We start from the raw sequence: 22,697 nt of genomic DNA, 5'->3' as shown, positions 1-22,697 counted from the left end.
ATATTACAGAACGTGGTGCATTGTTATATTATACGAACACGATCTGTATAAGTAATTGATTTATAAATGTGTGTACACCTGTCAATGGGTGTTTGCTTTGTGTGCATCAGCTGACACCCTGAAAACCCTTGTATTGGGGTGTCTCCTGGCCCAGTTGCCCTTGAACAAGAGCTGTATCACTCAACGGGCTAGACTCAGGAGCTTCTGAAGATGTTCCACCTCAAGGGACTTCCCGGGTGAAATGTGAACATGTGTTTTCCACTCGTGCAAAATCTCGTCAGATATTACCTGAGGCCCCATATCTCCTCCGTCTCCTTTCATCCCAGAATTGCCAGGTAATCCCTAAGAAAGGGAAGACACACAAACGCACATACGCACACTTCAGCATATGTACGTTATTTTGTGCTGCTGTGTTTGCAGTGGTACGCATGCACAATTAAAATAAAAAAATATGTATAAGTGGAGACGTTTTGGGAAAATGCCCTTCTTCATAGCACATACATCCAAACCATTGCTGTGTTATGGAGGAAGAGACATCTCCCAAAATGTTACCGATTATATATTTATTTTAAATCAACAGTGTTGTTGATGAATGTGTTGAGTTTTTTTTTATTTGTAGAGGTCTGCACACTTTCATATCTATATTTCACGCCTATGCACATATTTACAAAAACAAAAAGAAAGATCCCCCGTGTAGCCTTAACATACTGTTGGAGCAAGTGCTGTTTAGGAGCACCTATGAAGGCTGGGCATGGCACACGAGGGGGTGGATGGCCAGCACCACGTCCGACCACCTTTGTTTCCCTAGTGGCGATGTTTACACACCGCACTAGGTACTCATTTTTTTAGGCTGAGTCGACCTAGGGGATGCCCAAGCCCAGTTCAGATAATCGTCACTGGTGTTGGCCGTGAGTGGGAATTGAACCCAGGTGGCTGGGTTCGTAGCGCAGCGTACTAACCACTACACCACCGCCCCCCACATATTTACACAAAGGCAACCACACACACAAACACATAAAGAGACACAAATGCAATATCAATGTTAGTACAATGGTGAAGTTATTCTTGTATTCCTGCTAACGCTACTACACTGTAAAGACGCTCGCAGCTCTACCTTTCATATGCTCTCACATCCCCGATTTAATCATTTTTTTAATTGTCCTCAAATGAGTAGATCGCTCAGAAGCTTACAGAGCAGCTCGACAATCTATTTCCGAGCTGTACTGCGTGTTATTTGGAATGATGTCGGACGTTTCACTCCACGTACTGAACTGACTTCTACAGAATTCTACATAATTCAGTTCGTTACAAAACGATGGCTTTCCACCGTCAAGCGAGTCATGGAAATGTGCATGGCTGATGAGGCCTTCCCTTCACCCAGCATGCACCCCATGTTCACTGTGTAATGAAGACACGGTGTATATATTGGGCCAGTGGTCCCCAATCTTTCTGGGCCCATGGGCCACTGTCAGAGTGCTTTAACAGCTGCCTTGTGTATACTACCAGTTCAGAACAACTGCACACGTGGCCATATTGTTGTTTACACCGTCAACTCAAAGAGTTGAGAAAATGTGGTCATCACAACAGGTTGCGGTGAAACAGACAACCGTAGACTAATTTTGTCCTCATTAGGACTCATCAGTACAACACAGTCATCAATGTTTGCTGCTGCAATATGCCTCTGGGCGCCCTGTTGATGGAGAGGTGCTGCACTCAAGTCTCTTTCGTAATGGGTTTTCTCATTGTTTACGGGCAAATTCAACCCTAAAAAAATACTATAATCTGCAGCAGTTCCACGGACCGATTCCCAAACGGCCCTGCAGTCACTCATGCCCATCCTAGATCGTACACACTTCTTCATATAGCGATTGCAGCATCAAACTGAGATCATGACTATCACTAGCTAGCAGGTACTGCCTCAGAAAGTCACATCGCTTACAATGTTTTATAATATTCAGGCCAAAATGCGAACTTGGCAACAACTAAATGTCATCTTTTAAAACACTCTTTAGATGGTGTCAAGCAATGACTTTGTGTGAAGGCTTACCACAGGACCAGGCCGTCCCGTTAATCCCAGAGGACCCGGCGGGCCCCTCATAGCGAGCTGAAACAAAAGCATCGGTCATCGCACATTCGATGCACAATGACTCACTCTGTTGGAAAGTGTATTGCCAAACGAAACAGTCTTCTCATTCTACACGGGATGTAACATTTCGAGCTGGCAGCTAACACTGCGTTGGTCTGCTCGCTCAATGAGGCTCGATGAAACCCCTTGTAAATGTTTGGATAAGACCACGTTCGTTTAAATGTTTTCTGATTATGAAGACAATTTACTACACGAATGAGCCAAGAATGTCTGTGTGTCCCGGGCGTGACGTCACTCCATGTCGGCCAGCCCCCCTCATTAATACTCATGAACAGGTGACGTCCTCAAAATAGACCCCCCCCCCTCATTAATAATCATGAGCAGGTGATGTCACTCCACATCGAACAGCCCCCCACATTAATAATCATGAAGAGGTGACGTCTTCCAAATGGATCCCCACCCATTAATATTTATTAGCGGGTGATGTCACTCCACATGGGGGGACGAGGGGCCTCCTCCCCCCCTCGGCATCAACTTACAACCCTCATGTCACGCGATATTCGTAATGCTATTGAGACGTCATGATGAACACGGGATTATAACCTTTAAATGAAATAAGCCTGTGTCATGGCGGCCTTACAAATTGCAAACGAATTGATGCAATGAATATCACGTCGCGGTCTGCTTTTCACTTTCCTCCATTACCTATACTTGCCGAATCCAAAGTTTATATCTTATTTCTTGTACTGTATATTTAAAAATGTTCAGAGTGAAATTCACCCTCCTAATTTTTTACACAGTATAAATGTGACCGTTTATAAAATAATGCGTAATTTTATAGTTTGTTTATGTAACCCAGGTCACCCTTGCTGAAGAGCTTATGCTGTATAATGTGTCTCAATGTGATTACTTCATCTTCTGGTTTAACTTACAGGACACAATTACTCTAAACGGGCCTTACATTTTGTTGCAAGCAATTTAGATTATCAATGATCATTATTAGAATTATAATGTGGATCCTCTACTCAGGACTAATCGTGGGACTGCTTCATCTTCTTAGCATATCTGAGCATTGCAGTGATATTCCTGCAGCTTGCCAGAAGCAGCCCCACTCATTCCCACTCATTCTCCAGCCAAATTGACAAAGTACAATCAGGGTCGGATTAAGGTTTTGAGGGGCCTAAGGCTAATGGGAGGGAAGGATCTAAGTCTGTTTTTCATATTGCAAAAAAACAAACTAAGCCATGTATTTACCTATGTAAAATTAACGATTTATTTGACTGAAGGTAAATTCATCAAATATAAATAACTCAATACACTAATTTGCTGTGGCAGAGTCATGAATGCTGCCATCATAATTCAAAGACAAAAAAATGTCCAATGGCCGTGCTACCATCTCTCAGCTCTTACTTCAACATGGAATGGAAGGCCTAAAGGAAGGCCATCAACAATTAAGGGCCTAAAGGCGTTATTAGCCTATGCATTAATTTGGCCCTGAATGTTATACTAGCAGGACTGGGGCCTGGCCTGATTCGACAACAAAGGAAAGTCTGTCAGACACAGGGTCACATACTCTGGCCTGCTGCAAGATGGCTTGGGCTTGAGTCTCTTGTGGTGATGAGACAGGTCCCTTCTCCTGGTCTCCTCCAAATCGGAACTACAAGACAAAACGCACCAATGTTTATATAATACAATGAACATTCTGGCAATATACAGATATGCATCGTTTTTCATATAAAATATAGTTCATTACTGAGCCTACATGGAGAACGCTTTAGCAGTTCGCCAGCATTGGTGTAAGCAAGCCTGACTGCTGATGACACAACGCATGTTGAAACTGGTCCAGATTGTTGCTTGTATTAAATAAATCGCTCCCAGTAGGCCAGGTGGCCGATGGGAAGTACTTTTATTTGTTACATGCAGAAACAGATATGGGAAGGATGTGTTTGGTCTGCTTATTTACTTTGGAAGAACGGGTCTGTGGATTTGTGAAACTGCCAAAACACCTGGTCTACAAAGTAACTAGGAGGTGACATTACAGAAATTGGTGATATGAACCCATTTACGTGGGTAGGCTCGTTCCCTCTGATTCACAAAACACATTCAAGCAAAATTGACTAAAACATCCCAATGCAGGATCCTTTTGAAACATAGTTTTGAGAATCGCTAAAGCTTTATTTATAAATAAATTAAATTCATTAATATAATGTAATTGTACCACTAAATTGCCCAGAGAGTGATGACATCAATCTAACAGCAAGTGGCAAGAAAAAAAAGGAAACGCCACAAGTGCGAAAGGGCCATTGCCCGAAACGTCATCGATGCGTTCCCTTTTAAGGCTACGGTGTTATTAACGTTCGTGTTGAATCGTTTCCGAGGATCAAATCGAAATACTGTAGCAGGTGCATCAAAATGAAAACATTCGTTGCAACACGATGTCGTAGCCATTATGAAACCGTGTCCGAATGCAAAACGTTATTTTATTATAATTTTTTTTTAATGATTAAAAAAATAAATATGATAAAATGCTTCGTTCATTTGTACTCGTGCCTTTACTATCATATCTTTATGACAAGGATGTACAAACTTAATTTCCCTATCACTTGGCAATAGACAAGCTAGATTTATAAATGGTGCTGGTAATTTCAGTATATTTGTTATGAATGCCTTGATCTGTGAGAGAAGCGGTTGTTTTAGGCCTGCCCCCCCCCCCCCCACCTCCTTCCCAAACTGTGAAGATTTTGTTTTCGTGAAATTGCTTTTTGCCTGATTTCCGGTTTTCGCTGGATTCAGCAAAAGGCGTAAATAACGTGTTCACAAATATTATCGCGATCCGGAATCGTTACAATTAATTAATTCGCAATTCAAGTATCAGACTCATGAATAGAGTTGGCCAAACATCCAAATATAGGACCACAAAGCTCGAGCAATCGTTGGCACCGGTTCTGTCTGCCTTCCTCCATACCTCTGAATCTATGGAAACAGTGCCCATTACTCTTTGTAACTTTAAGAATGATGCACGTGCTCAAGTATTTGACGTGAGAATAAGTCCATGTGAAGCAGCAGGGGTCAGGGTAGAGTGTGGGTGTGTGCCCTCGGAAGGGGAGTTCAGTTAAATCTCTAGGGAGCCAGACTAGTTGGAGAAGGGGCTTTTCTGGTTATAGGGACATCACCATCATCAGCCATGGTCTATCCACTGCTGGATGAAAGACTTGAAAAGTCACCACCACCCCTCACCAGGACATTTATGCGGGGACATTTATGTCAAGATATAAATGAGGAGACATGAGAGCCAATATGTTTGAAGAGAGCCGAGTTGTTCTGGAGCCGGCGGGGGTTGGTGTATCACACACGTGCTCCGAAACTCTCTTCCCATGGGCGCCAAGGTGATCACTAATGGAGTTCACCAAACTTTCCAAATTATGGCTAGAGAGAGCGTGACCAATTGTTAATGCCGGCTGCATGTGGTTTCCCGCGTGCCCTGTGCAAAAAACTGCGTGCATTAGAACCCCTGTGGCGTTTTGAGATTAAATTTGCTTGAATTATGCTGCTGTATAGTAACACACTTATCTTCTTATTTCTTAAAATTAAATTGCTTGGGAGGTGAATCACTACAGGCCTCCTGTGAACTGCGATGAAATGAATCTTGCACGTAGCACGCATCTCTGCAGCATTACTCCAGTTAGAAGGACAGGGTGTAGCAGGAAGTGCCTTGGCCATGAGTGATGTCCTACCGGCAACATGAGCATGGTTCCAGGCGGCCCAGGCAGGCCGTCAGCACCAGGGAGGCCCGGACGCCCTGAGGGGCCCTGGAAAAGAGAGAATATTTATACATAACACAAATGAATAATTCGTGTCGTTGTGCACAATATCGTTGATAATATAAATAAAGCAGACAATTAGCCTCCTTCACATATCTGTCTTCATATAAACTATAAAAAAAATTTTTTCACACATCCCATCACCAACACGGTTTTGTGATATAAGTAAACTCACATCTAATAGAGAGGGTTCCTTGCCTACGAACATCTGGCAGTTCACCGGCATTGGTTCACCCAAGCCTGACTGCTGATGAGACGCTGAATGTCAAAACCTGTCCAGAGTTTGTAGTATTAAGCCAATTTTTGCTGCAAATAAATAGCATCCAAAAGGCCATGTGGCTGATTGGATGTGTAAATATACTTGTTTTTTTTAGAGAGAGACATACACGGGAATTCTGGAAAATGCCTCATGATGTTGGTTGTAACTACGAGCGGAACGGCAGAATACCTAATTGTTGAATGTTGTGGATTTTCCTTCAACACGACCAGTTGTGGTGCTGAAGCAGTAATACATTGGCACGTATGTTGACGTGACAACTTTATTAATCAGCTGTGTCAGGTGGAGAAGGGTTTAGAACACACATTTGACTCACGTGATCTGACCGAAAATATATATTATTGTGTACAGCCTATAACATTATGCAAAAACCACCAGCCACTGAAGAACTGCATTGTGGACATCTTGTCTTATGTCACCATCAATAAAAAAAAATACGGTCACTGCATCGTGCACTTTCAGATGCGCTTCTCCAGTCGTTTTTAATGCTCTCCCTTCCGATATTAGGGAGCCGCTTGAGCTATTCACTTTCAAATCAAGCTTGAAAACTAATTTCTTAAAAACTGCTTTTGTGTTTAGTTTGTTGTCCTTCCCCGGCACCTCCGATTAGCACAAGTGGCTACGAATGGTGTGAAAGAAGATCTACGTACATACATACATACAATCAATTGAGAAAATGTGCCAACTCACAGTTAAAAAATAAAACGGCGACAGAATAGAATGAGATGGCAGGAATTTGCAAGGATAGATGAATGTGTAACAGCGATATAGGGCCGCTTACGGATCACAAAAGGGTAGGGGAGGTACGGGAAGGTGTGGAAGGGAAGTTGATTCCAGAGGAGAGGTGCAAGGAGGGAGAAGGACTGAAAACGAGATTGGGCACAGGGAGAAGGCGGGAGAGAGAGAGGCAGAGAGGAGATTGGGAATGAAGAGGACGAGAGGGGACATAAAAGGAGATAAGAGAGGCCATGGAGGGATTTAAAGGCAAGAGTGACAAATGTTAACAGACACTGATAGTAGACAGGGAGCAAATGTACGGTAGGTGGGGAAGGAGAGTATACGTGTGGGGAGTGTGGGGGAGGTTAAAAATTATCCCAGCTGAGGCATGTTGCATCTGTTGGAGAGGAGTGAAGGTATAGGCAGACACTGAATGTGAAAGCCGGTCGAGAGGTTTGCTTACATATAAATTTTAAAACGCAGTGGACATAAAGAGGAAGCCAGTGGCATTGAAGGAGGACAGGTGAAGTGTGATCATTAAATGGGAGAATGAAAATAACACATATGGAAGCATTTTTAATTTGCTTAAGTTAAGTGAGAGCAGAGGCCGGGAGACCAAGAAGAAGACAATTAGAGTTGTGAAGATGGATAAAGATCAGACCATGAACAAGGGGTTTGGTAGCAGAGATTTAAATGAGGGTAGATTTCCTGATGTTAGAGGATAGCTGCAGATGTGCAAAGAAGTGCCGATGTGTGCGGAACACGTGTGGGAAGAGTCAAAGGGCACACACCAAGGTTGAGGGCAGAGGAAACTGGAGTGAGACAGAAAGGAGGGAAGGAGATGGTGGGAACACGAGCAAGAGAGCAAGATGCCGAAATAAAAATGATTGGCGTTTTGGAAGGATTGAGAGAAAGTGAAACGCCATCCAGGATTGAATGGCAGGAGGAGATATGAGAGGAACACTGAGGGGTAAATGAGGGTAAGGGGAAGAACATTTTTGTGTCGTTAGCAAAGAGTACAGTTGTAATGTCCCACATTGAGAAATTGTCGGTTAGAGCATGCGCCAGCTCACCGGTAGAATGTACCATGCGAACTACCACCAATAGGGGCAGTACTGAGAATGCGAGGATGACCCGAGTCTCATCTCGATCAGCAGCTGATCTCAGTCCAACCGTTTCGTTTGATGTTTTGCCAAGCCATGGTGCTCAACTCTGATTGTCTATTAATTAACGATTTGAACGCGTTCCAGAGCGGCGGCTCAGTCAGTATGACGTCTTAGTGGTGACAGTAGCTTAGTAGTAACAATATCTTAGTAGTGACAATAGCTCTATGTTGAGGGAGAGCCCAGCTCAGCTGGAGAGTAAAATCCAGGTTACATAACCAGGGTGGAAACCCGTGTACTTGGTGGTGTTGTTTGTTAGAGGTTGTGCTGGATTTGGAATCGGCAGAGATTGTGTTAAAGTTAGCGACGTCAGTGTTTGTGTGGCTGGACAATTTCTCCTTTCAACAAGCTTTGGATTGCCTACTTAATTGTTGTTCTCATTAAATACACCCCTAATTAAACCAGTACAAACATGTAAAGCTACGTCTATTTTAATACTCTATTTAAGATTAAACAGTGGAGAGAGATCTCACCCGATCACCATTGTCTCCTGAAGGTCCTGCAGGCCCAACAGGTCCAGGAGGGCCTGGATATCCCTGAGGACACACAAATCACCGCCTCGTCAGCACGTGGACACATCATACAGGAATATTTTTATACTTCTCTAGACCGCTTGTTTGCCCACTGAGTCTCAATACTTTATCAGAAGGGTGCCACAAAGTTATCCCAGTAGGGGGCGATGCTGCTGTTGTGGGCAATCCCAATTGCGTAATTTTCAAGTAAGTGTTTAGCATTGGGTTGTTTGCCAAAAAACAGTTGCATTGTATGCGTGTGTTTTTTTTAGCTGTGGGAGAAAACCAGAGAACACAGTGGAAACTGATGCAGGGGGAGAACATAAAACTTCACGCAAAAAGGCACCAAAGTTAGGAATCGAACCGTTCTTGCTGTGAGGTTAATGTGTTACCATTGATGTGCAATTACGAACGAACACCACAATTTCTGCTTATTACCGCCACTCCCAGGACACACACGTGCATATTCATCTGTAAACACAACGTATAAACATGTCTCTGTGGGAAGCAGTGGCATAGCGGTTCGTGCACTAGGCTACGCAATCGGCCATTGGAGTTCAATTCCCGCTCGTGGCTAGAAAACGGTGAGGAATATTTGAACCGATCCGGTGCCTCCGCTTGATTGACTAAGCCTTAAATGAGTACCTGGCACGGTGTGTAAACATCAGCACTGGGGAGAAAAGAGCGGCCGGGCGTGGTGCTGACCATCCACCCCCTCCCTCGTAGTGATAACTGTCCACCCCCTCGTGTAAAGTGAATCAATGATATGGAAATTCGAATTAATCACTTACTGGGGGGCCATCAAACCCTGGTGGTCCTTCAATGAGCATCCCCTGAGGAAAGAAAAAAATGACAAAAGTACAATTGTGAAAAGCCAGGCAAATTTACATGAAATAAAAACCAAAACCATGCATTAAGTCATCATCGTCATCATCAGCCATGAGTTATCTAATGTTGGATGAATGCCTCCCCAACCCATCCTGCACCTACACACAAGATGATCTCATCGCTCCATCTCCTAGGCGTACGGGTTCTCCAATGCGAGCCTTTCCTTGACTGCCATAGTCCCTTCTGGCCTTGCCGTACGTCTGTATGCTAAACTTCTTTCGCACTGTACGTAGCCAACCGTGGTCCTGCCTAAGCCCCCTTTTATCAACAGTTTGTATGTCATAAACTGGCGTGTGCTCTCTAATCCATGTGCTCCTCTTACTCTCTCAACGTCATTCCAAGCATGCGTCTGTCCATGCAATTTTTGCGAACGTTTTAGTTTTTCTATACTTTTAATGAAAGATGTTGAATTTATAGTATTTTACTCGTTGGTTCTTTCGGTAAAGCAACGTAAGAAGAAAATAAATCAAATAATAGAATACGACGTTTCGATTGCAACACAAGCAACCGTCATCAGGTAGAACTCAATTTGAGACTTCATCGAAACAACCAAAGAGTAATTGCTGCAGTCACGAAAGCTTCAAATCAAGTTAAAGTATTTTAGTTTTGCTCAACACTTCAAGTAGTTAGATTAGCATGGTTGGCTACGTACAGTGTGCAATAAGTTCAACATACATTTACATTAGTAATAGTTAAATTACTATTGTTATGCTTGTTGACCCAGAAAATCTTCCACGAGTCTCGTCATTTTTTTTTAGGAGGGTCCTGACACTTTTCACAGTCGATGATTGCCATGTGTCATCCCAACAGTCATTTGTGGTGTAACTTTACAAACATAGGATGCTGACGCCAGCACACAACGGCGTACTCACGTGAATGACCCCTGCTAAGCAGATGGGTGAATAGTATTATTACGATGGTTAAAACAAACCCCAGCATTAATCAGGGCGGCCGCTGTATTTAAGCTGTGAACCTCCGTGACAAGTGGCGAATGTGCTACCACTGGGCCATGCCAGCCAGCACTCACGGTTGAGTGTGGGTGCGACTGACAGAACAAAAACTCCCTGCCAGTCTGCCTTTGAAGACAATGAGGCGCTTTGATTTTTACATTCCGCACAGTGTCATGCATCGTAAGAGTTTTTTAATTGAACCAGGACCCTGAATCCTACAGAGTCCTTTTGACTTATACGCATATTGCTGTTCAGCAGCAATGGTTTAAGCAAGCCTGGCTGCCGATGGGACACTGCATATTGAAACTGGTTTAGAGTTTGCTGCTATTGAACAAAATCTGCTGAAAAAAAATCACTCCCAGAAGGCCGTGTGGCCGTTTGGATGTGTAAAACAGTGCTTTTACGTCAATACAATAATATAGCAAGTGAATTGTCTGCTTATGTATTGTCCTTAAAGTGATCGGGAACTAATGGTTTACCATTCTCTCCTATTGCTGTGCCTGCATCACTACCTAGTGGTCTTGGACTGCATGTGCAGTGTATGAAAATATTAACTGGGAGATTCCATAATAAGCGCCTTCGCCATTCATCACTTGGTGGAAACTTGAGAATCGTCTCTTTGGTGATGCAACTTTAATTTGTCAAAACGACGCTCGTTTCACGTTTAAATCTGAGTTGAGTCAAGGCACGCCCAGATTCGTACAGCGCAAGGGTGGTGGAAATATGAAGGCACGGAGCTGAGGCATCTCTCAGTAGCGCGAGTTTCGGCGTGTCGTGCACAATACACATCATTAAGCAACAGTCTCCCCGAAGGGAAACTGAGGTCAACATATAAATACAGGGTACGATTTTTATTAGATGTCGTTTACCCAGTTAACGCCTTACAAAGTCTCATGATTCTACTGGGATACTAGATTAGACGAGAGTTAAGTTAAATTGGACCTTTTTTTATTTAAGCAGGCAAACTCTGGATGGGTTTTGACCTGAACCTCATCAGCAGAGTCTGGGCCTGCTAAACAAACGATGCTGAGTTGCCTGATGTAATGTACAGGCTAGGGCAATGAATAAACACTATGGCCACCATTCAGCATAGCGCAAAACTTGCCGTGTCCCAACGTGGGAAACATCAAATCTCCGCTTTCCATGCCCTATGGGACCTGTCTAGTTCAGTGTTTCCCAGAAGCATTCTTTGAAGCTGCTAAAGTCTGCTTCAATTAATGTCACGACCTTCGTGACAACATCACCCCCCTGGGCTACACCAACAATGTCACGATCTTTATGACAACATCACCCCGTCACCACGTGTCACACTTACGGGCTCCACGACTGCCGGCTCTCCCTTCTGTCCCTTCTCTCCGAAATCTCCCGATACCTGCACACTCGAAAATGTACATACATAGGCACATACACTTAAACACAGAGACATATAGATTACGCTTAAACACGGGCACTTGTATGTTATATACAGGCACGCGCACACACGTAGGCAAACTCATCGTACGCTGCACATGTGAAATATCCTATGCATCGGTGCATCGCATGCACACACACACATACGAAGGAAACACATTTCATAGACACATTGGATACCATGCTCTTTGTTTTTTTTGGTAAAGTCACGTAGGTAGAAAAAAATAATAGATCACGACGTTTCGATCGCAACACAAGCAGCCCTCATCAGGTGTGAAACAAACACAGCACGAGGACTGCTGACGTAGGAGAAAGGTTGCAGCAGCTCTTTCTCCTACGTCATCATTCCTGCTGTTTGTTTCACACCTGATGACGGTTGCTTGTGTTGCGATCGAAACGTCGTGATCTATTATTTTTTTCTACCCACGTGACTTTACTGAAAGAACCAAAAAGTATGGACTCCTGCAGTCACGAAAGCTTCAAATCAACATTGGATACCCACTAACATGCAAACGCAACGAAAAATGCACACAAGATCCAATGCAACATCCATGCACACGACCGCAGCTCCCATTACATAACTCACATAGCACTGGGGATATTTATCCACATGGGGAAGGAGCTTAGAGATGGCTGAATGAAAGCGTTTGGGGGGCAGGCGTGCTTTAATGATGTGGCAGTGGGGAAGGTGGCGCGAGGTGACAGAGTCCTCGGCCACAGCAATTGCACTGGCAACAAACGAACTAAGTGGACAATTCACCTGCTTCCATTGCCTGTCTCTCCGCATAAAATATTAACGTTGTTTTTCTCACATCCCATCAGCCACACGGCACCTCCTCCTCCTGGAAGTGAATAATTTCAGCGCTATTGGTTCAACGCCAGCAAACCCTGGACTGATTTGCACATTCCGTGTCTGCCCATGCCTTCACTCCTCCCCAACAGACACAACATGCCTCAGCCCAGATAATGTTTTACTTCCCCCATACTCCCCACACTTCCACTCTCCTTTCCCAACCACACCGTACTCCCTGCCTACCCTCGATGTCTGTGGACATCTGTCACTCTTCTGGTTTATAAATCCCTCCAAGGCCTTGCCCCACCTTATCTTGCTTCTCGAATATCTTACTACTCTGTCCCATCCTGCCCTCTATGCTCCCAGTCTCTACTGTTCCTCTGTGCCTCCCTTGCCCTGTGAGCTCTTGCTCTCTTGTTCCCTTATTGCTTCCCCATCGCTGGAACAAACTCCCACTGCACATAAAACAATCACCTTCACTATAACCGGCGTTCGGTCCTCCCTTAAAACACCCGCCATCTCTTCTCCCCTAGCCTGTTCTGCCACTGCTACTCCATGGACCCGCCCGCCATCTAGGAGCAGGCATACCCCAACCACAATAACGACTCCTGTAACTAATCGTATCCTCATCACTACCCCTGTTACTACCCCAACCCCTACCACTGCCCCATTACTCCCCCTACACCAACCCCTCCTTAACCTCTTCCACGTGTTCTCTGGTCACCATGACTCCACCCCCACTTCGAATAACTCCACTCGTCACCTCAAACACTGCCATCTTATGTAAACGTTTATAATTGCTGTAAAGTACATTGGAATAATGCGATAAATAAATCGGTATAAGATCGGCAGTCAGGCTTGCTTCAAGCAATGCTCTTATCTTATACATCACGCAGTAAAGCACGGTCACCCTCATGCCACAATGTACACAGGGTTGTGACTGTACGCGTTTAAGATACAGCAGACATCTGTGCCTGTGACCTGTATATGCCCTAATGTGGGCTTCCCATAATGTCATGCATTATACATTTGTGTTCATATTTTTCCTCATCCTACACACACGTCTAGTGTATGGGGGGTCCAAATCATCTGGGGGGAATTTTTGGCCTGGCTACCATATACTGTAATGGTATAGTTCACAGGCCACCATTCCCTATGACATAACCATGTGTTCTAGGACACAATAATAATAATAATAAAATGCTTTAATTTTATATACCAATATTCACGCTAATGTGAAACCCATATGCTAGCCTCCCTATGGAGACTCATAACAAACCTCAAGCCACTCGTATTATTCCGCTTCTTTATCCAGGAAAGCCTCACTGAGTCGAACGACTCGTTTTCAGAAGAGCCCCGCCAAGTTAGGATGCACTGTCATGTGCAATCCCTATTGAGTAGTGCGCAGGTAATTCCGCAGCATTGGGACGTTTGGCTGACACCCGCAGCAATGTGTGGTTTCATTTTTTAGCTACAGGAGGAATCCGGAGAACCCAGAACAAACCCCGTGCAGGACTGGGGGAGTACATCGAAACTTCACACAGAAAGCTACCGGAGTCGGTAATCTACCCCAGGACCTTCCTACTGCGAGGCTCCACTGTTGCCACTGCACCGCCATCCCCAAGAGGCCGTCGATAAATGACGTCACGCGATTTTTGACCCTCTCCCCCTCGTCACATGGCGTCACAAAAAGTCAGACTCCCCCTCAAATATGACGTCACAAAGCTCTGCCCCCCTCCAAACCATATTTCCATTTTGGAAATAAAACATGCTTCAAATCGCTTTAAACTAGTGTCATTGTAGTGCGCATTTAATGTGGCGCTGCACTCTGATATTGTAGGAGAAAACATTATTAAAAAGTCTATTTAATTAAATAAAACGTGTTTATATTTATTTAAAGTTGCGCATTTTGATGTGACGTCACATTTCTCAAACACCCCCCCTCTCGTCATACATCGTCACAAATGTCTGACCCCCCCCTCCCCCCCAAGGTGCGTGACGTCATTTATGGACGGCCCCTAAGGTGTAAATTGTTCATGAATTGAGGAAGCCACCCACATTGCTGCGCAATACCTCGAGCACATGGTGTGACTGCTCTGCGGATATAATCTGTTAGAGTGTTTAGGTTTCCACGTAGACACGGCATTAAATGTGATGTTAATAATGCAATTAATATCACCGCTATGAATGAGAGCCAAACAGGCATCGCAACCTTAGAATTGACAATCTATTAATGTATTATTTCGAAACATTCATATTTATCAAAATACATTTAGAGATAAAGCAGAGCCGTCACAGCATCTGGCAAAGGTGTCGCACAACATTCCAGATGACTTGCTCAACTCTCAGTGGAGTTAGATGTACACTATTGCCTGTGCAATGACCATTACACATCTACCTTCCAGGCAAAATAATACACAGATTGACACACACACACAAGCACTCACAGACTATCAACATGACATCTCCACGCAAGCAAATCACTACAAACTGCAAGGACAAAGATACCCCTATAGACTTAACAGACTGTTGGGGAAAGTCCTGTTAACGAACACGGCACACGAGAGGGTGGGTGGCCAGCACCACGCCCGACCGCCTTTGTCTCCCCAGTGGCGATGTTTACACACCGCACAAGGTACTCATTTGATGCCGAGTTGACCGAGGGCAGGCCCAGGACTGGTTCAGATAATCGTCACTGTTGTTGGCCGTGAGCGTGAATTCAACTCAGGTCGCCAGGTTCGAAGCACAGCGCGCTAACGGCTACACCACCGCTCCCCACAGACCACACACTCCACACACACAACGTATCACGGGCATCCCCACGACACATGCGGGCTGAACAGCGCAGAGAATAACAGAGAGCCCTCCTGCACTCACACGCGCCGCTGCCTCCCAGCTGTTAGCGGCCTGCGGACCTTCACTGGGGATGGCCTCGCCGAGGCCATAGTCATAGTCATATTCCTGGTTTGAAGGCGACGTCTTGTGCTTCCCATAATCGGTGCCATCGAGATCATCGTCACCGTGATCAGCCCTGCCGTTCTTCCCCGTGCCATAGTCGGCATCTCGATCGTCTTCGAGCGTCTTCTCCCAATCGGTGCCGGTGTACTCTTCGGAAAATGAGTCCTCCTCCTCAGGCTAGTCCGCGGTGAGCGTGGGGATGGAGGCACGGGGAGGCAGTAACGAAGCATGTTAGTCTCTTACGTTTATATGATCCAATGTTTTTTTTTTGCATCGTGGCAAAAAAAAACAATCAACGGATAATATGAAACGGCAAAGCTTTAGTATGTACGCAAGCTCCTTCATGAGATAATATACATATCAATATATCTATGCAACTTTATTCATGAAGGCTTCGGTAAATCTTGTGATTATACAATTAATTTCACAAAATTAGTCGCATAAACCGACAGTGTTAATACCCAGCGGGTACCAAAAAGCAACTTGTACTGAAGCACTGCATGGTTATGATCCACTTACACAATCAGAGTGGTAAATGTGTTTGTTGGTTCTTACAGATACTACTTGTTGAGACATTCGGTTCACATTTACAAACATAATGCACATTTTCACCATTATACATTATATTCTAGTTTTAAATTGTATATTGATTCACTTGGTGACAACTCCAGACCAGGATGATCTCATTTGCACGAGCGACCTGGATCATGAGTGGGGAAGTCAAATAGTGGTTGTCCCATGGATAGACTCATCGCCCACCATAGGAATGTGGAATATCCACAATTGGCCGAGGGCTACGACAGACGATGAGCAGGACATCACTTTGACTTTTACTATTACTGTAAAGTACACAGCGCTGCTTGGAACACTGCATCAAAGTGATAAAATCTATCAATGACGAGAGAAGCCCATCCACGTAACAGGAAAAGTAGTGCATTCCGGAAAACCATACCTTCCAAACAACACGGAACAACGTGTGCACAGCACTCAGCCTTTGTGCTTAATGCAAGACCCATGATCAGTCCCTGAAGTGCATTGGTGACCTAAGGTAAGAGAACCACAGTGCACTTCTTCAGGAGCTGCCGATGGTGTGAGCATAGTGCACAAAGGCTGAGTGCTTTCACGCGTTATTTGAAACGTATCCATCACAGTGTCGAACCACACGAGGGTATGGCCGTGAGGTTAAACAACTGCACCCAGCAGTGGCTACGGCGCTTAGCATGTACAGCTCGTGTATCTGGTTCACACTGTTACACATTATGATGTGCACCGCAGATTTTATATCGGTGAACTCGTGTTAATGCGAATTTTAAGGATTAAGAAACAATATTTATATGAAAGCAAGTATGTTGTAATTGATATTGGCAAGTTCATTCGCCTACATTTCCTGATCTTTGTCAATGTTTTGTTACAAATTAGTTTTCGTAGGTTTTTTTCTGTAGCTATTGTTATTTGTAAAAAGCAGCAGTGGTAGTATAGTTGGTAGTAGGAGGGATGGGGCCCTGAGTGAGGGTCACATCAAGCGGGAGACAGATACAGGTAGAGACACAAACACAAAACCCTGTACTGAAGCACAAGTGGAAACATATGCAGAGGAATGTAGACACACATAAAGATAATACTTAAAAGGCAACATGGGAATATACAATGATGTGCAGATATTCAGTGGCATAATTGCCAAGACACAAAAAGATACAGTGATGTGGAGGGGGAGATAGACTTTGAGCTTCAAACAGCACGAAAATGTGTCAAAGCACACAGCCTCTGCGCATGTGCAAACACCACGTCCTGAAGAAGTGCATTGTGGCCAGAGTTGTCGATCGCTGCATCACTGCTGCAGCTCCTGCTGCTCCCGGCACTCGGTTACATTTGCTCACATTTATTGTGACGGTGAATTTTGCACATGCATGGGGCGTGTACGCATTTTTGTGTCTTGTTTGACACTCATGATGGGTTTTTCTCATCATTTACAGATTTGATTAGAGACTGACTTGGAAACACAAAGATGCAAAGGAACATGGGAGCAGAGGGAGACAGAGAAATGCGAAGATACGCAATTACAGATAAAGACTGAGAAATACGCATGAATGTACAACGAAACAGAGGCGTGAATAGAGAGATAGATACAAAGATAGACTACATCTATCTAACAGAGATAAACAAACTGAGAAGCAGAGACAAACACCGAGTTAGAGATCGCCACAAACACAGAGAATTGAGACACAGACGGTGACGTGGATGGTGTGCCGGTCGTCTTGCTGGGGTGTCTTCTCTCCTTTGGCTGCCTGTGCTCCGGCGGCAGTCTCCGTCCATCGGCCACCATTCATTGTAGCCACATTTGTTTCCAGCCCATGCACTATTTTTTAAGTCAACGTTGTTATGTCTCCAACCTGCTTTTGCTTACTCTCCCAGCGTAGTCGCCACCACGCATCTCTCCACAATTATTTTCGCACACTTTCAAATTGTAGATCCATTTTCTCCTTTGGTGTCCGTGTTTCCAACCCGCAATGAAATAGCCAGTAGTAATAACGTGCACCGATTGGAAGCATTCTTCAGTAGACACACAGGAACGTTGCTTTCATTACAAAATTGCGTTTCCCGAAAACACCCCAACTCAGCCCTCGCTTGCCTCTTGACTTCCTCGTTTTGAGGAACGGTCCATTTCGATCTCAGCAGCGTCCCTTCAACAAATACTTGAACGTTTCGCAAACATTTTGAACAAAACTCTTGTTTAGCCTGTTTATCTTGAGCCCAACTTGCACTTTTCCGTTTCATATTGCTTCAGTAATTGCATGCAGTTCATTGTCACTGGCCGTCAGAATGACATCTTATATCTGAGTATGTGAATCATGTTTTTATTTAGTTTTACACCTATTATTTCTCCAATACAGTTTTCAGGAAACAACTCCAGTGAGAGCACGGCTCATTGCCTCTCATGGCTAAGGCAGTACAGCATTTAAAATACAGTAAGTCTAAGAAGGCCAGACTATGTGGGAGTGTTGATCTATCACACATTCGTTCCCTATATTATATGTTGAATGCTGTTAGGGTTGCTTCAGAAAGATAATCGATCGCCATGTAATGTGTACCCGAAGTTTCACAGGAAGCATTAGGTAATCTCTTGTTGTTATCACCGTAGCTTAATATGATTACATGTTACCTTCTACAACTTGGTATGCTGTCCTGGCCCGAGAAACAACAACCCCACTATGCAACAGCATGCGTCTCTACACAAAATCGAAACATATTTGAGTCCATCAGCCTGTCGGCTTTCCAGACCAATTCCATCCAGCAGCATTTGTTTAAGCAAGCAAGCTCCGGACCGGCTTCAACTTTCTGGGTTTCATCAGCAGAGGCAGGCTTGTTAAACAATTACTGCTGGGTTGCCAGATATTGCTGACAAGAGCTCTCCAGATAAAATACAAAGCCATGTTCAACGCAAAAAGCAATACCGTACACACACTCATTCCGCATGGCCACGGAGTATTATGGGTAAAGAGAAGATGCTGTATTTAAATATAAAACCCCGTTCTGTCTCCACATGCAATGCATGTATTTACATGTTTTCTTTACCCACAATGCTTCACGGCAATGCGTAATGATGTGGCTCAGCCTAGTCCCACTGACTCACCCTGGCGTCGTCTGAGTGTGTGATGTCATTGCTCTGTGGAGAGAGAAGCAGCAGCGGCAGGAGAGCAAGGGGACATGCGACCAATAACAAGGGGGGTCGGAGAGGGAGCGGAGTGGGGCAAGGACGTTCAGGATTCAGCCACACAGAGAATATCAGATTCAATCGAAATGGAGGAAAAAAAGACCAACAAAACATGACATGCATTGATAGAAACAACACGTAATACACAGCTTGAAATAAATGAATATATAATCATTGCATAGCTAAGATAATTCAAAACACAATTGAAGTAAATGATAATATATATTTTTAAGTTATGAATATGTGTGAAAAAGTTGAAACAAGGTTTGCCTTGGCAGGCTGAGTTGTTGCATGGTTGTGAGTAGACGCTAAATTGAGGTGTGCATTTCGCATCGCTTTATTATGAATAGGTAAGCACCCAGTTCCTATCTCACTGCGCTGGATAGAATATAATTCAATGTAGAGCAGTCCTTTTCAACGTTCTATCACTACTACCATGATCACTATTCTCATGAAGCTACTTGTTTATGCCTCAACCAATGTTGATGGCTCGGTCTACCCGACTGACTGCTTCGTCTCATCCACACGGAGTTCAACAACCGCCGCAACTGGAGGTCAACTCAATTCTCCTTTCTCTTCTTTCCTCACACTGCTCCACTTCGGAATTCCCTCCCATCATCTAGTTTCCCCAAGCCCTGATAATAATAATAATAACCTTGCTCAATTCAAGAACAATGTTCCACTCTTATCTGTTACAACTTTGAGAAGTACTATTTGTGCTGGCTGCTTAGGCCGTTGTGCTCAGGAAGTGTGTTTAAAACAATTATACCATTATGTGAACTTTGGTTGGAATAGGCAGAGCCTGGAATTTAACCTGAACAAACACGACTAGAAAGATATGGGCTTTTACATTGCATAAACAGTGTCTACACTGTCCTCGTTTAAATAGAAGGTGAATGCTAACACAATTCCACGAGTGATAACTTCACTTGAAGTTGCATCTGATGTGTAAGAGACAGCGAGCGTGGTGCTTACCACCAAAGGGCCAGACGAGGACTTAGTGACGCTGGAGACGCGAGGCAACTCAGGGGACCGGGCTGAGAGCCCTGACTGGTCACTCCAATAACCACTCCAGGAAACTCAGGGGATGAGTTAACAGCCTGGGAATTGGCCAGGGAATTCGAAATAATAAGAGCGGGAAATAATAGTAAAATGGAGGCGATTAGAGGTGGAGAGAAAGAGGATTGGTAAAAGAGGGAACTTGGGCAGAGGCTATGGGAGAGTCTAGAAGGTTTGGGGCGAGGCGAGTGGGCGTGTGATGTGAGCACGACGCTCTTGCGGGGACAATCATGGGGAGAGGTGCGGTGGAACGGAGTGTGGGAGAGTCTACGCGTGGGGTCAACACTGCTGTGCACCTCATTTGCGCCTGTTTACTCAATAATGCAATGCTCACTACAAGTCCATGTTGATGTTTCTCTAACTTACTTTTCCTGTGAACAGTTTTATTTTTTTATTTTTTGTCCGAGTCAACTTTCGTGGCAGGAAAATTATATAATTTTATATTGGTTTGTGTATATTGTACTCTTTTCGATCTCTCCTGTAATGCTGTTCAATTCAACACCTGAAGATGCCAGCAGCAGTCACATTGCGTAGTGTTGTGCGCATATGCGGGCTTGATACTCTTATGCGGTGACGGAAGCTCATTCATGCTTATCTCCCTCCCTAATCCCTCTCTCCCTAATCTCCCCCATTTACACAACTGACGTGCTTGCGTCCGTGGATGGAATTCCTTTCCAGCTCAGACCCTGCTTGCTTGCTCATCGCCACATCTATAACCTCTTGTTGTGACAGCTCCCTCGCTGGTTCAGCAGTTCCACTGCTGGATTATATTTTTTTCCGCCTGTGGACGACCGCTTGTGTTGCGATCGAAACGTCGTGATTTATTTTATTTTATACCTACGTGACTTTACCAAAAGAACCAAAGAGTAAGGATTCCTGCAGTCACGAAAGCTTCAAGTCAAGAGGAAACACAGGTCCATTTGTCATCGGAGGTCAAAAAAACCTCTTCATACAACCTCACCAGCTTCCACCTCGTGTATGAAACCCTTGATCCTGGCAAAGGGATACCGCGATTCTTTCATCACTAAACTGACAATGGAAACCAGCCCATTATCAAACCCCTGTTCCCTCAATCCCTTACTCAGCTCAATATCACCATTTCCACGTCAAACATTCAGAAGTTGAGATTATTTTTTCCCTTAAATCATCCCCGACGAACCCCTTCTCTATCTCTTTTCAAGGCATGCTCTCTAAGATCATTAGAATTGATTGGCCACCTCGCCAATTCACCTTTGAATTGTGGTCAATTCCCTGTAGCTCATAAAGAAGCCGATCCCTGACACTCTGGTTTTTTAATAACTACCAACCTATTACAAATATCTCCCTATCTAACATCCTTGAAAGGGTTGCTTTGGTTGGGTTAACAATTAATATTCTCCATTCTCCCAACTTATTCGCTGCAGTTTGCTTATCAACCTGCACCCTTGACTAAAACTGCCTCATTCAAAGTAATCAACAATATCCTGGCCAACATTCATTGCTGCTATGATCGCCAGTCTTGACATTTCGGCAACCATTCCGGATCTTATTCACTGGCCTCTCTAACATTGGATCTGTAAAGAAAAAACGTATTCCTGTTGAATGCATAACAATCTGAGGCCATGATCATAAACAACCAACGGATAATTTCCCATATGCCCTTTACCACTGACCTGGTAATCGTTTATTTATTTTCCCGCACCTCTGAAATGTGTGCGCACTACAGATCGTATGAATGAATCACTCAATGTGTAGCTCAACCCAGAAAACCGCACTTGGACTACAAGCAGCCGTGGGAATTCATTTCTTAAATTTCTTATTGGAAACAGTAAAACTTCCCGATAAAGAACCTCTTGGAAAAAGATTATTGAGGCTCCGTGATATTTGCTTGATTCATCAATTGCATTACTGCAATGTTAGAAAGATACTTACATCAAGTGACTGGTTGTGTGATGGCTTGGCGATGACTCTGGTAACATCAAGATCATCTTCTCCGTCAACTGAGTACGGTGCCTGGAATTGCACACGCGCATTTATACTCATGTATACAAGTATTCACACAATTACAGCAGCCACTGTTCACCACGAAGTAGTGATGTCACCATGCCCCCTGTGTCAAGCATAAATGCATGTAAACATATCTAGGTTCACATGCACATATTTAAAATGCACATCTACCACATGTACACTGAACCTATGAGTTATATTAAACATGATCAAACTTATACACACGTGCGTTCATGCATTATTTCTGTTTGAACACAATCCTCTACATCTATGTCCTATCGTGTAGAAGACGCCATCTGCGACTATGTGGGAGGTGGCTATTACAGGAAATGAAACAAGCAAATAAAACAGTTCCTTCATGGGAT

The 22,697-nt window shown here is 44.2% G+C and overlaps 1 protein-coding gene across 8 annotated transcripts in view; it reads right to left on the bottom strand.

Moving 5' to 3' along the window:
- LOC116938937 (uncharacterized) overlaps positions 1-22,697 on the bottom strand; it is a 166,960-nt gene that overhangs the window by 91,144 nt on the left and 53,119 nt on the right. For 2 of the 8 annotated variants that reach the window (XM_032946683.2, XM_032946681.2), the window contains 10 exons: positions 22,258-22,338; positions 19,207-19,239; positions 15,495-15,752; positions 11,730-11,786; positions 9,368-9,409; positions 8,538-8,600; positions 5,821-5,895; positions 3,660-3,743; positions 2,048-2,104; positions 289-342 (listed from right to left, as the gene is read on the bottom strand). In XM_032946683.2, the coding sequence (XP_032802574.2) occupies positions 289-342; positions 2,048-2,104; positions 3,660-3,743; positions 5,821-5,895; positions 8,538-8,600; positions 9,368-9,409; positions 11,730-11,786; positions 15,495-15,752; positions 19,207-19,239; positions 22,258-22,338 (804 nt within the window). The remainder of the gene's footprint in view (positions 1-288; positions 343-2,047; positions 2,105-3,659; positions 3,744-5,820; positions 5,896-8,537; positions 8,601-9,367; positions 9,410-11,729; positions 11,787-15,494; positions 15,753-19,206; positions 19,240-22,257; positions 22,339-22,697) is intronic. The other 6 variants (XM_032946684.2, XM_032946687.2, XM_032946685.2 and 3 more) reach the window with 3 other exon arrangements.

This window comes from Petromyzon marinus, chromosome 5 (assembly GCF_048934315.1).
Source record: "Petromyzon marinus isolate PM22_M1 ecotype Great Lakes invasive population chromosome 5, UKy_Petmar_22M1.pri1.0, whole genome shotgun sequence".
Taxonomy (NCBI): Eukaryota; Metazoa; Chordata; class Hyperoartia; order Petromyzontiformes; family Petromyzontidae; genus Petromyzon; species Petromyzon marinus.
Note: the sequence above shows the minus strand (reverse complement) of the source record. Positions and strands in the feature narration are given on the sequence as shown.